This window comes from Erpetoichthys calabaricus, chromosome 2, assembly GCF_900747795.2.
Source record: "Erpetoichthys calabaricus chromosome 2, fErpCal1.3, whole genome shotgun sequence".
Classification (NCBI taxonomy): domain Eukaryota; kingdom Metazoa; phylum Chordata; class Cladistia; order Polypteriformes; family Polypteridae; genus Erpetoichthys; species Erpetoichthys calabaricus.
Window position 1 is genome coordinate 76427453 of NC_041395.2, and position 14786 is coordinate 76442238.

Consider the following 14786-nt stretch of genomic DNA (forward strand, 5'->3'; position numbering starts at 1 on the left):
TGCTTGATTAAGTTTAGATCTGGTTACTAGGAAAGCAGCTACATTGAGCCAATTCACTATTTTAATGGAACACTGAGGGAGTCTACTAGCTCTGTAAGTTGAACTATTACTTTAATGAAAAGCCTATTAGGAGATGTGCAAATTCTATACCCATATAGGAAGCATCCAATCAACACAGGAACATACATAGACTCTGTATATACCTTAAAGGTACCTGCTGATTTTTCTCCAACATTGCCCATTGAACCTCGAGATTGCATTACCATAATAACATCTGACTATACAGATAAAATTCTGTTACAACGAATATCTTTACAACGAAATTTTCATTACAACAAAGTATTTTTATGGTCCCAACAGTTTCTCCATATGACACGAGTCTATAGAAATATCATTACTACGAAGTACATTCAGCAGATGTTTTCATTACAACGAAGTGCCCAAGAGACCTTGAAATGTCTGAATAAATCATCCACAGAGCAGTTAGTTCTGTGGTCGCAGCTCAGTTGTTCACAACGATCCCCAAACAGAAACATTGTAAAAAAAAAAAAAAAAATTTCTTTCTTTCAAATTTGCTCGTACTGTTTTTTTTTTTTTTTTACTGTTTTTGTTTTTCGGTGGTTTTCAGTAATACCTTTTGCTTAATTGCTCGTCAACATCCATTGGAATTTAACTCCTTGTCACCCTCCTATAGAAACGGCAGACACGAAAAAACAATAACAGTTCATATTAGAAAAAAACTACATTTTTGCAGCTCTTGATTGCGACAAAAAGAAAAAAGACGTTGCCAGTGAATTCGGAATTTCACCTTTGACACTGTCAACTTTCTTGAAAGACCGAGCAAAAAAAAAAAAAAAGAAAAATCTTGGGTTGCAAATGTATGCGAACTGCTGCATTTGAAGACGTCGAAAAAGCAGTTTTTATGTGGTTCAGTGATGATCGTTCAAGAAACATTCCTATTAATGCGGCACTCATTCAAGAAAATGTGAGGTTTCTAAACTCTTTTGGGACCTCCCACAACTGGACAACATGCCAAAGAGCGTCCCGAAGTGCAATCACCGCGTCTGTGGAAGATTGTTAATATGTTGCTGGGGCAACAGCTGGCTCACAGCTCTGCTGCGTCTCTCCGCCAAAGCAAACTTGATGGGGGATTACTGCTGTGTCTGTTTATAGGAGAGTGGCAGATCCCGCTACAATAAATAACCGTGCTATTCCAGTTTCAAGCTGAATAGAGCTGGTTTTGCTAAAGTACTGAGACTCAGCCTTGTGTTTTGGGGTATAAGACAGGGACTCGTAGCGCGACCCCGATTCACTTCTGTGGCGCCTCACTGGACTGCTGTTAGCCTGCTGTTTCCCTGCCCCGGCAACGGACAAACAGTCTTACACAGACGCAGCAATCAAGCTTCGGAACACACTTCAGTGTGACATTCCCGTTGTTTGGGGGGGGGGGGGGTTCAGAAACGAGTTCAGAAACCTCACAATATGAATATCTGATTGATAACCGTGCTGCCCACAACATGCTTCCGCATTTAGATAATGTTTGAGTTGAATTCCTCCCACCCAATTGCACAGCAGTGCTTCAGCCATTGGATTTGGGCATAATTTGCACCCTGAAAGTGTATTATCGCAAATAAATGCTGAGAAAAATTCTCGTCAGCATAACTTGTGGACATGAGAAGATTAAAATTAACGCGAAATAAGCGTCCTGGCATCTGCAATCATTTCAATAGCAAGTTAAAGAAAGCACTATAGCTACAAATACAGAATCTCATTATAAAGAAATTTTCATTACAACGAAATATTTTTTAGGTCCCTGGACGTTCGTTGTAACGGAATTTTACCTGTAATTCGAACTCTCTTTAAATCTTAGGGGTGTTAAAAGCAGGCATACTGTATATAGTTTAATGGGAACTGCGATTATAATAATACTGTTTTCATTTTGGACAGGAAAATGCTGCTACTGTAAATTTGAAAAAAGTGTCTTCATATTGGTAAATAATTACTATTCACAGTATCTTCTGCATTAAATAACAAAATAAGTGTGGCATATATTGTATGATAATAAGTATGGTGCTTTTTTTTTAAATGTCATGCACAAGTCAGATATCTTACAATGTAATGGTTGTTTATTGTGTTCATTTCTATCTATGTGTATTATTTATTTCCTTCTTTGGAAAACATTTGTGGATTTCAGGATGATCACTTTAATTTTTAATTCTTCTAGAATCCAGTAGGTATCATGAGCATCCTTGATGACGTATGTGCTACAATGCATGCAAAAGGCGAAGGCGCAGACCAGACACTGATTCAAAAGCTCCAGATGCAGATTGGCACACATGACCATTTCAATAACTGGAACAAAGGCTTTATTGTACACCACTATGCTGGCAAGGTAGATATACACAAAGTACAACCAATGAAATGAAAATCTCGGGAGCCTAAATAGTAAACCGTGTTTGTTGGAAGTCTTAATTTGATTTTGTTTTAACCGTTTGCACAGAAAAGAAACAAATTTTGTTAAGATTTACCTGTGGCCCATGAGCAGTTTTAGTGCATTGATGGTCAATATTTTCTTGTAACATTTTATAATTTAAATTCAACTAGTAATGAAAGAAAAATACCAACACCGTTTCTAAAGTTGCTTATACGGAAATCACTCATCATTCTCAACTTTTCATTACATTTTTGTCTATTATGATTTTACTGCTGTTGAATGCTATACTTCAGGCTCTATGTTAGTAAGTTATGTACAGGTGCTGGTCATAAAATTAGAATATCATGACAAAGTTGATTTATTTCAGTAATTCCATTCAAAAGGTGAAACTTGTATATTAGATTCATTCATTACACACAGACTGATGTATTTCAAATGTTTATTTCTTTTAATTTTGATGATTATAACTGACAACTAATGAAAGTCCCAAATTCAGTACAGTAATCCCTCGCTACTTCGTGGTTCACTATTTGCGGATTCACGACTTCGCGGATTTTATATGTAAGCATATCTAAATATATATCGTGGATTTTCCGCTGCTTCGCAGGTTTCTGCGGACAATGGGTCTTTTTACTTCTGGTATTTGCTTCCTCAGTTGGTTTGCCCAGTTGATTTCATACAAGAGATGCTATTGGCGGATGGCTTGAAGCTACCCAATCAGAGCACGCAGCTAAGTTCCTGTGTGCTGCTGATTGGCTCAGCGACGGAGTGCTGCATTAACCAGGAAGTCTCATCTCACTCATTCAGCATTAACGTGCTCTTGCTACTGCATTCAGGGGATTATCACCTTCATCGTCATCATGTTTACTGCGCAGCATATTCATCACCATCATCACGTCATATATAGCTACGTGTACTTCGCTATACAGTAAGTGTAAACTTATCTACCGATTTCATATTGCTTAGCAGTTGTCCCTGTTATTAATAGAGTAAAGAGTTGGTTGTACACAATACAGGGAGGGTTTAAAAACGTCCAAATACACGTTAAATAATTAAATAAATATGGTGTCCCTACTTCGCGGAAATTCAGTTATCGCGGTCGGCCTTGGAACCTATCTCCCGCGATAAGTGAGGGATTACTGTATCTCGGAAAATTAGAATATTGTGAAAAGGTTCAATATTGAAGACACCTGGTGCCACACTCTAATCAGCTAATTAACTCAAAACACCTGCAAAAGCCTTTAAATGGTCTCTCAGTCTAGTTCTGTAGGCTACACAATCATGGGGAAGACTGCTGACTTGACAGTTGTCCAAAAGACGACCATTGACACCTTGCACAAGGAGGGTAAGACACAAAAGGTCATTGCTAAAGAGGCTGGCTGTTCACAGAGCTCTGTGTCCAAGCACATTAATAGAGAGGCGAAGGGAAGGACAAGATGTGGTAGAAAAAAGTGTACAAGCAATAGGGATAACCGCACCCTGGAGAGGATTGTGAAACAAAACCCATTCAAAAATGTGGGGGAGATTCACAAAGAGTGGACTGCAGCTGGAGTCAATGCTTCAAGAACCACCACGCACAGACGTATGCAAGACATGGGCTTCAGCTGTCGCATTCCTTGTGTCAAGTCACTCTTGAACAAGAAACAGCGTCAGAAGCATCTCGCCTGGGCTAAAGACAAAAAGGACTGGACTGCTGCTGAGTGGTCCAAAGTTATGTTCTCTGATGAAAGTAAATTTTGCATTTCCTTTGGAAATCAAGGTCCCAAAGTCTGGAAGAAGAGAGAAGAGGCACAGAATCCACGTTGCGTGAGGTCCAGTGTCAAGTTTCCACAGTCAGTGATGGTTTGGGGTGCCATGTCATCTGCTGGTGTTGGTCCATTGTGTTTTCTGAGGTCCAAGGTCAACGCAGCCGTCTACCAGGAAGTTTTAGAGCACTTCATGCTTCCTGCTGCTGATGAACTTTATGGAGATGCAGATTTCATTTTCCAACAGGACCTGGCACCTGCACACAGTGCCAAAGCTACCAGTACCTGGTTTAAGGACCATGGTATCCCTGTTCTTGATTGGCCAGCAAACTCGCCTGACCTTAACCCCATAGAAAATCTATGGGGTATTGTGAAGAGGAAGATGCAATACGCCCGACCCAACAATTCAGAAGAGCTGAAGGCTACTATCAGAGCAACATGGGCTCTCATAACACCTGAGCAGTGCCACAGACTGATCGACTCCATGCCACGCCGCATTGCTGCAGTAATCCAGGCCAAAGGAGCCCCAACTAAATATTGAGTGCTTTTCATGTTCATACCTTTCAGTTGGCCAACATTTCTAAAAATCCTTTTTTTGCATTGTTCTTAATTGATATTCTAATTTTCCGAGATACTGAATTTGGGACTTTCATTAGTTGTCCGTTATAATCATCAACATTAAAAGAAATAAACATTTGAAATACATCAGTCTGTGTGTAATGAATGAATCTAATATACAAGTTTCACTTTTTGAATGGAATTACTGAAATAAATCAACTTTGTCATGATATTCTAATTTTATGACCAGCACCTGTATGTATGAGAATGTGTTCCACATTATATTTTGACCTCAGGAATGCATACTGGTTGAACCAGAGATTAGCTACGGGAAGATTTTTAAACATGTTACAAAAGTTACATTAAAGTACCACATATCAGATTAAAAGATCTGTTATAGTATCCTCAGTATTATACTGTATAAGACAAATAAGAATTTTGCTACACACTGTACATGTGACAATAAACTTGCACTTGTTTAATTAACAGTTATAAAATGTTGGTGGACTTGATTGTTTTGATTCAGACAGAAGTATCTTCCTACATTCACTGTCTCTCCAATGCTAATGATTCTGGGTTTTGTCATTTCTTTACACAGTGAATCAGTAATCCACCTAATAAGACCTCGCACATCAAAATCTTACAGTGTAAGAGAATTCTCTAGGTCTGTTTCTTGTTCATCTGTACATTTTGGATGATCAGATGTTTTTTCTTCTTCCTGTAGGACAATCACACTTGAATCATATGTAGACTTTGTGAAACTTAGTTGACAAGACAGCTTTTCGCGTGGTATATTATCACACCTAACATAACTTTGGCTGGATTTTCTTGTCAGGAAAATAAGAAAACGTAATACTTTTAATAGCTGAAGATGTCTTATGGCCTCTGTTACCACCCATCTCTGGCTGTTAGGTGTCTCCTTGAGAAGAATTAAGTTTATTTTGTTCAGTTTAAATATTTTATGTACATGTCAGATTGGCCTGTAACAATTTATGCTAATATCATATAATCAACTAAGTATAATGAAAAATGTATATTTTTGCCTAATATGTCTTTTCAGTTTTTCTGTTGGAAATATATAATCACTTAATAATGCTTGACTTTAACTATTTCTATTGGTTAAAATAAAATTCTCATTAAATAATGGCTTAGATATGATAAGAGAACGCAATTTATAAACAATTAGTATGATAAGAGAGAGTTGAACGATAGTTTCCTTTTTTCTATTTTTGTATAATTTTACAGCTGTTACTTTTTGCTTTATTATATGTTTATTGAATATTTTTTTTAACTTATTTGTAAATTAACTAAAAACTGGTTAATAAATGTTGATGAGGTAGATGTACTGAAAATTATTTCTGCTTTAGGTGTCTTATGATGTGGATGGTTTTTGTGAAAGAAACCGTGATGTACTGTTTACTGATCTGATAGAGCTTATGCAGTCTAGTGAGTTGTAAGTATTCTACACACTTGGAAACTAACTAAAAAAAACTTATGTAAGTTAATGGATGTCTTTGTATTTAACTTGAGCTTGCATGCATACCATTCATCAACAAAATTATGTAGACTGATGGTAAAGCTTGATTTATTGGAGCACAGAATTGTATTTAAAGGATTCATCTGTGAAAAATGAGGGCTAACTGTACAACAAATCTTCAAAATGTGTTAGATATTAAACTTGCTATTACTAAGCTTGCGTTAATGTTTGAGAGTTCCTTTATTCTGACATTGTAGTCTCACACAGTGTTGCTTGTAATTTGAAAATAAGCAACACAAATGCTCAATTCAAGAAAATGTACAGATCTCATTCTATACAGAACAAATACTGTTATTTGTTTAATTCCGTTAGATATTGTACTTGCTTACTGTCAGTCCTGTTCACCACTTTGTGCCAAGTGGTCTCAAGATAATCTCCACCCTCTTAGCCCTAAATTGAATTGGATTGCAAGCATAATTCGTTCCGGAAATGTGCTTGTAATCCAAAGCACTCCTATATCAAAGCAAATTTCCTCATAAGAAATAATGGAAACTCAGATGATTTGTTCCACAACCCAAAACTATTCATATAAAAATGATTAATACAAAATATAAAGTAAAAATACATAAAACAAATTAACCTGCAGTTTACCTTTGAAAAGAATCATGGCTGGTGTGAGGGAGACGAGAGAGAGGAGGGTTATTGTGTAGGACGACTTTCACTCTAACTAACGGAATCCCTGCTATCTGTTGGCTCACTAGAAACTTCTTCTTTTTTTGTGACTTTAACAAGGAACCTATCCAATGACAGTTGCTTTTGCCTGAAGAGTCACTACACTTGGACACAAAATTTAAAAAAATGCTTTATGCACTGTAAGGTTTCTAAACTCCATTCCATTCCACCCAACGGGATGACACGTTGAAGAGGGTCCCGAAGCAACTTTAGGCTCCCAGCACTGTAGCAGTTGGTGGTAAAAGCGAATCCGAAAAGATCGCGGACATGCTATAAGTGCCTGCCATTGATGGGTGATACAAGGAACATTATAAATGCAGGGCACAGTATTACTTGGCCACTAACCTGGCCATGACCCTGAATGACTGCTGTGTTTGTGTATAGGGGAGTGGCAGATCCCGCTACAATAAATAACCGTGCTGTTCCTGTTTCAAAATGAATAAAGCTGGTGTTGCTAAAGTACTGAGACTCGGCTTCGTGTTTTGGGGTGCAAGACAAGGATTCACACATTACAACACACACGTGGTCACAATGCTATAATAAACAGTATACGCTCGTATGGATGTTAACTATTTGAGTGAGGTACACCAGCTGAGACCGAGAATGGAAGACGATTACCCACAATCCTGCAGTGAGAGAGAGAGAAGAACCATCAGCTCAGTTGTGATCACATGATGCTCGGCAGACAAAGCGTATACGTACTACTCATATTGCAAGACCTCGCTCATTTATCAAGTTAAAATTTACTAAAAATTTTCGCTCGTCTTGCAAAACACTCGCAGACCATATTAACTTTGTTAAAAAACAATATGGAATGATTATTGAAATATCTAGGTCATGGTCTATTGCTTTATTTATTTTGTGGTGTGTTGAATGAAAGATGTGTACTAAGATCACAAAAAGGGAACTATTCAATGACTAATTGTGCTGAGAATAGAACCCGTCCATCCAGAAATTAGTGTGCTCGACAGGAAAGCTGTAATTCAGCTGTGTAAAGATTTTTCCTAGAAAGTAACTCTAGCACTGGTTAAATATGCCCAATGGTTTTGCAGGTCGTAGCATAGGACTAGCAGTGCAAGAGGTTATGCTTTTTGGCCTGCAGATTGTTTTATGTTTGAATATTGCAGTGAAAGCAGAAACCTCCATAAATCCAGTTAATGACAAACCTTGATACAAGTGACATGCCTGGCATCATTTGATCCTGGGGACGTGGGAGTCAGGACTAATTATGACCTGACTGCCTGGGTTTTACTATTTGTGTTTGTATTTGTGCTTTTTTGTGATTTTTAAGTTATACACCAGCTCTACATCAACGCTTTTGTTTTTTGACCCACACAAATTACTAATAAAAAGGAAATCAAATTAAGGGATGTTATTACTACTGTTGTCAAACTATTGACACCTGTTTCACCATCTCAACCCTGAAGGGTGTAATAGATTTTTTTTACCTTTTTTTTTCTGCCTGCAAGTGTAGGCTTTCTGGTTTCTGTTTCTAAGTTATTATATTTTTTCTGAAAGTTATAAGCATGCAGAGAGTATTTTCAGATCTAAGAAGGCTTTATACATACTTTTCTTTTTAATCCCTAAAGCAGAATGAAATTAGCATGACTGTTAGAAATTATCCTGTGAAAAGAAGTTTAAACCTAATAACTCTCTAAACAGAAGCAAGTTGACCAATAAAATAAAAATGTTATAAAAACTCTACTTCTTTGTTTAGCTGCTTTATTAAGGACCTCTTTCCAGAGAACCTTAATGCAGAGAAGAAAGGGCGTCCCACCACAGCCAGCAGCAAGATCAAAGTAAGTGACTTTAGAGTTGAGCTGGCACAGAGTGAGTAAACATATTTAGTAATGAAAGCAGTATTTTGTTTTCAGGTAGCTTTATTTTACATATTTATTTAATAAAATACTTTATATACATTTAATTATACTTCTTTGTGGTTTTCAAGACATAGATATTCATTTAAAGCTAGCATATAAAATTGTGATATTTGTATATGTATATATATTCTTTATTTCTTGTCTTTTTTTTTCCTGCATGTTCTAAGAAGTCTGTTTACATCTTCATGTTAATTGTTGCATGCAAATTTGTGGATATGAATTTTTAATTTTTTACAGTGTGTTTCCTATGTCTTATCTGTTTATTCATTTTTTTTTAATTGTCCATTGTCTGTTTTAAGTGATATATGAAGTCGGACTGATGTCCTTGCACTCAACATTTTTGGAACTGTTAAGTTGATAGTGTTGTTTTTCTGTATTTCCTTATGTTCTCTTTGCTCATGTATCTTTGAAAAAGAACTGGCGCACACAAAAATTACTCACATTTATATTCTCAAACCTACAAGATCCAATTCAGGAGCTAGACTAGAGTCTATCCCTGCAGAGTTGGGCACAAGATCAGAACCAGCCCAGAGTGCAGGTTCATTGCAGTGCTGATCCATGACATACCCACATTCACGCTTTGTGTATTTAGAGATATACAAATTGAGCAAATAGTTATGCCTTAGGGGATGTGGCGTGAAAAACCTGAGCATTTGGGGGAAGAAAACCCGTTTAGACTTAGAAAGATTATGCAAACCTTAGAGAAACTAAAAACAGACACAAGATTCAAACTTGGATCTGTTCATATGTCACACAACCAAGTTATTTTATAGCTATTAATCTTGTTTTATTTTAGTTACACTGAATAAACAATTGCCATACTACAGAACTTCATTTTTACTTGTTACTCAGTCTAACCAAAAATTATACAGAAAATTAAAAAGATCACTGCACATGTAAATTGATTTTTGACTGGTATTTACCCTTTAAAAGAAATAAACAACTGATGTATAAGAGTCCTGTTTTAAAAACATAATAACACGAAAACTGAAAAACACACAATTTACATGCAAGGAGTGTTTTAAAAAGGCAATGTATTAGCACTATACAAGCTTACAACATTCAGATTAATGCTTATATAATAGGCAATATCTGTTCAGCCACTCCATTCAAACTAGTGTGGTGCTGAGGTGTGCTTAGATCCTAATTTGGGATCCTGGGGTGATTTTTTTGTGCGGTGGGTATGCCAATGCACTGTATCAGTGCATGCTCCCAGCCTCTGTATTCATTCATGAATTGAATTTTGTTGACTGGAAATGCCATTGTATGGTAATTTTAAAAAATGACAGTTATAAAATTGCAGTGATTTTATGCATCAAACTCTTCAACTATGAGATAATGCTTGTTAATTGAAAAATCAAGAAGTCCGTTGGTAATACAAATACTAAAAATAATTGTATGTCTGCAGCTAACATGCGTCTTTACAAATGCAAATGAATAAAACTCACAACTTTGTATTTTTTTAAAAACTATAGACAATCCATTTTATTAGCTTGCTTAAAATGCAGTTGTTGAATGCTTGATGAAATCCTGGTAGAATCAGCTGTAAAGGAAAAATTACAATACTGGACAAATTTAGAATCATCAGTGAACTCAACCTTATGCCTTTTTTCACTGAGGTAGGTCAACACAAAGCGCAATATCAACCCTAGACTGCAGTTTAAAACAAAATGATACCAAGTATAGGACTTTTTTAATATGTAAACACTTAAAGATGATACTGTGGAAATTGTGACTATTTAGATCAAACACACAGTGTATTGTCACCTGACAGAAGTGCCGTTTTATTATAAAGTTTGAAGAAGCAGTTGCTTTCATTGGGTAGCAAATCATATGTTAAATAGTTAGCAGACGCCTTTTAGATAAAAAAGTAGGGGAAAAAAAGTAGGGAGTAGCAGCCGCTATCACACATGTATGTGTTTACACAGACATCCAAGCTGATTACAAACTAATACAATAACAAGTACGGTATGTATTATAGGTTTAGAAAATAACTTTGCCAGAGCACAGTTTTCTGCCACAATCTGAAATCCCAGTAATTGCAAATTCAACTAATGAATGTTTGATTTCTTAGGCAAATTTTAACAGACATTCTAACAATGTAGCAGAAGAGTGGTAAAATAAAAAGGAAAAGAAAAACAAATCACTAAAATATACAAACGGTGCACAGAGACAATCCTGTTTTTCTTTCCTTTTTATTGCTTGCCTTTCAAATGGGGTAGCATTTCTGAACATGAAATCAAAAATGGGTTAAAGTTCTTATCACATTATGCAAGTAATGGAGGGAATGACACTAATATCTTCTATCTTAACAAGCATTCTAAAGATCACACGGTTTCATGCCCTTTGCCATTTCTGTGCTTTTTGTGGATAAAGTAACATTGCAGTGACAACAATAGCCGAAGACAATTTACCAAAATGATGTAATTAATTAAACCATACAGTATGAATTAAAATACTGTATTAAGAAAATCAAAAATGAACCCAAGCTGTCCGGGCATGTGCTTAAACGTAAGAAAATATACAGTCCGTTTTAACAGTGAGGCCCATACATTTCTGTATGATGATGGATTTTTCAGAGACTTGCTTTCAGGGGGTATAAGTTCAGATGGCCTTTATCTGAAGGAGATGCTGGGTAGTTGAGTACTTCATGCTCATGGTTGCTCATCCAGAAGGGGAGTAACTAGTCTGTGGCATATTTTATAATTGAAGGAATATGCCCAAGTTGTCATTTAGGCAAATAATGATACAAGAGATGACTGCAGAGCCAGACAGATCAAGAGAGGTAAGTCATAGTTTGATTTAATTTAAAGGGCTTCATCCCCAAAGGTGCAAGTACCCAAATGTTTTCAGGACATCATGTATTTAGGTGCTGATGCTGATAATGAGATGGTAGGTGGAGGTCTTCTCAAAACCAATCCTCAGATAGAGGGAAGTAAAGATAGCGGAGGAACTCAATTATCAAGATAATTAAGACTTGGGATGGCTTCAGGGATGGAATTCTAATATGGCGTGTTACCTTCCTGGTTCACTGGTGGATGACCTACCTGGACAGATGAATATGCAGCTGGGTAGAGCTTGAAGCTGATCCATTTTGTTATTATCCACATGGCAACAAATGACATTGTTAAGGATAGTCTTCTGGTTGTGCTGGACATATTTAAAGCTGAGGAGCAGAAATGATAAAGAGGTGTTGCCAAGAGTTCTGTCTGTGCCTCTTGCCAGTCCAGGTCACACCGAGATTAGAAGGTTTAACAAGTGGCTTTTTTTTGTTAGTGTAGAATATATAGGTTTTATTGGACATTTGGGTGAAATTTGGAGTAGATGGTATTTGTATCCCCAGTAAACTGAAGTGGCACAAATTTATGGGTAATGCATAAAGGATTATTTAAACTAGGGAACAGAGAGGCCAGGAGTTTAGTGCAGGCTAATTTTATAACTACACATAAAGTAAAGAACAGTAGTATTAATACAATTGTTCAAGGTTGCTTTGAAATAACACCTACAGGCAATAAGCCAAAATAAAATAGTAACATATTTAAAAGTATCAAGAATAAAATCAGTGAATCTGTGTTGTATGTAGCTGCACAAAAATGATATTATAGCAACAGAAACCTTGCAGAATCTGAGAGACAGGGTTTGAGAGGATGAGTATAACATAGACATGTACTCATTATTTAGGAGACAAGCAAAATAGAAACAAATAAAAAAGTGGGAGAGTAGCCACTTATGTAACATCACTAATTGCTCCTTTTTCCAAAGTAAGTTAAAATACCAATGCGTGCCGAAGCCTGTCTAGATTTTGTTACTCTGTAATAATCAGGATTGAATTCCATGGTGGGAGCATCCTACCAACTTGGGTAAACCAGGGAAATGGTTGTTAAATGGGCAGAAAGTAAGACAGAGCGAGTGTTTGAACCATTAAGATCTAGTGATCATAATACAGTATATAAGAAGGACCAAGGAGTCAGAGGTGAACCTGTCCACATCCAGGCAGTATATAGAAACAATTAAGAAGGTTAATAGGATGGTAGGTTACATAGAACAATGTGTATAGTACAAGTCAAGGTATGTTATGCATATACAGTAATTTGTTTTATCTTTATGTAACCAAGTAAAGCAACTTTTTAAATAATGCAAATCACTTCACTACCAACAGTTGACATTTTTTTATTTAAAAAATATAATGTAAAATTTATATTTAAAGAAGCTTTACTGCAAAGGATAGCCTATAAATAACAAATACAGTAATCCCTCACTTATCGCGGGAGAAAGGTTCCAAGGCTGATCGCGATAACTGAATTTCCGCGAAGTAGGGACACCATATTTATTTAATAATTTAACGTGTATTTGGACGTTTTTAAACCCTCCCTGTATTGTTTACAACCAACTCTTTACTCTATTAATAACAGGGACAACTGCTAAGCAATATGAAATCGGTAGATAAGTTTACACTTACTGTATAGCGAAGTACACGTAGCTATATATGACGTGATGATGGTGATGAATATGCTGCGCAGTAAACATGATGACGATGAAGGTGATAATCCCCTGAATGCAGTAGCAAGAGCACGTTAATGCTGAATGAGTGAGATGAGACTTCCTGGTTAATGCAGCACTCCGTCGCTGAGCCAATCAGCAGCACACAGGAATTTAACTGCGTGCTCTGATTGGGTAGCTTCTCAGCCATCCGCCAATAGCATCTCTTGTATGAAATCAACTGGGCAAACCAACTGAGGAAGCAAATACCAGAAGTAAAAAGACCCATTGTCCGCAGAAACCCGCGAAGCAGCGAAAAATCCGCGTTATATATTTAGATATGCTTACATATATAATCCGCGAAGTCGTGAATCCGCGAAAAGTGAACCGCGAAGTAGCAAGGGATTACTGTAAATACAAAGCTATGAGTTTGCAGGTACCTGCATTCATTTTATTACCTCTTAGAAATAAGCGCTTAATATACAAGCACACACTACACAGTCTTAACCATATTTGTTACCTAATTTGTGTTTACAGTAGTTTGGTGTTTTGCAAAAAGAATTACTAAAACATTTTAAATGTAGTAATTTCCGAAAACTGATAACATTGAAAATTATTAATTACAAAGCTTTGTTTGAAACAGGGAAATGTAGATAATATGTTTCCATTTTTGATTTTTTTCTTGCACAGAAACAGGCAAATGACCTGGTCAATACTCTCATGAAATGCACTCCCCATTATATCCGTTGCATCAAACCCAATGAAACAAAGAAATCCAGAGACTGGGAGGAGAGTCGTGTCAAGCATCAGGTGGAATATTTGGGGCTTCGAGAGAATATCCGTGTGCGGCGAGCTGGTTATGCCTTTCGACGGATCTTCAGGAAGTTCTTACAGAGGTTTAACTTTTTTCATAAGGGGGTTACAAGTTAGTTGCAAGATGGGTCACTTTTGCAGTCATGCATCTTAAATATTCAGTGATGATTATTATTCAGTGTTATATTTTAAAACGTACTCTATCAAAAAAAGGACTTATAGCATATTTAATATATTATTCAAAAGAGACATAACAGTGTGGCATAATGGTTAAGGATTTGAACTTCATACACTTGCTACTGATCACAATTGCCTGTGCTCCAGTTGAAAAAACAAAGTAAATGCCACCAATTGTATCTCAGATGTTGTAAGTTGCCTTGGATAAAGGCATCAAACAAATAATTTTTTTGGTGTAAACATCACGAGTAAATATAAAGCTCTTTTTCAACAAACTTTTGTTGTTTACATGGACAAAATTAAACCAGATGTGTATAAATGGTCTACCCTCCATCTTACTTTAGCAGGAAGAATTAACACTATGAAGATGAATATTCTCTCTAAGCTTCTGTTTCTATTTCAAAACATCTCCATATACATTAACAATCAATCATAACATCATTTATTTGGAATTTGAAATATCCACGCATCCAACGGGCGACCCTACAATG

At 36.5% G+C, this 14786-nt stretch overlaps 1 protein-coding gene across 1 annotated transcript in view; it reads left to right on the forward strand.

Annotated features, from left to right (window-relative positions):
* myo1eb (myosin IEb) overlaps positions 1-14786 on the forward strand; it is a 99605-nt gene that overhangs the window by 63058 nt on the left and 21761 nt on the right. Inside the window, exons 14-17 of the mRNA XM_028793949.2 lie at positions 2225-2392; positions 6105-6190; positions 8664-8745; positions 13996-14201. Coding sequence (XP_028649782.1) covers positions 2225-2392; positions 6105-6190; positions 8664-8745; positions 13996-14201 — 542 coding nt within the window. The remainder of the gene's footprint in view (positions 1-2224; positions 2393-6104; positions 6191-8663; positions 8746-13995; positions 14202-14786) is intronic.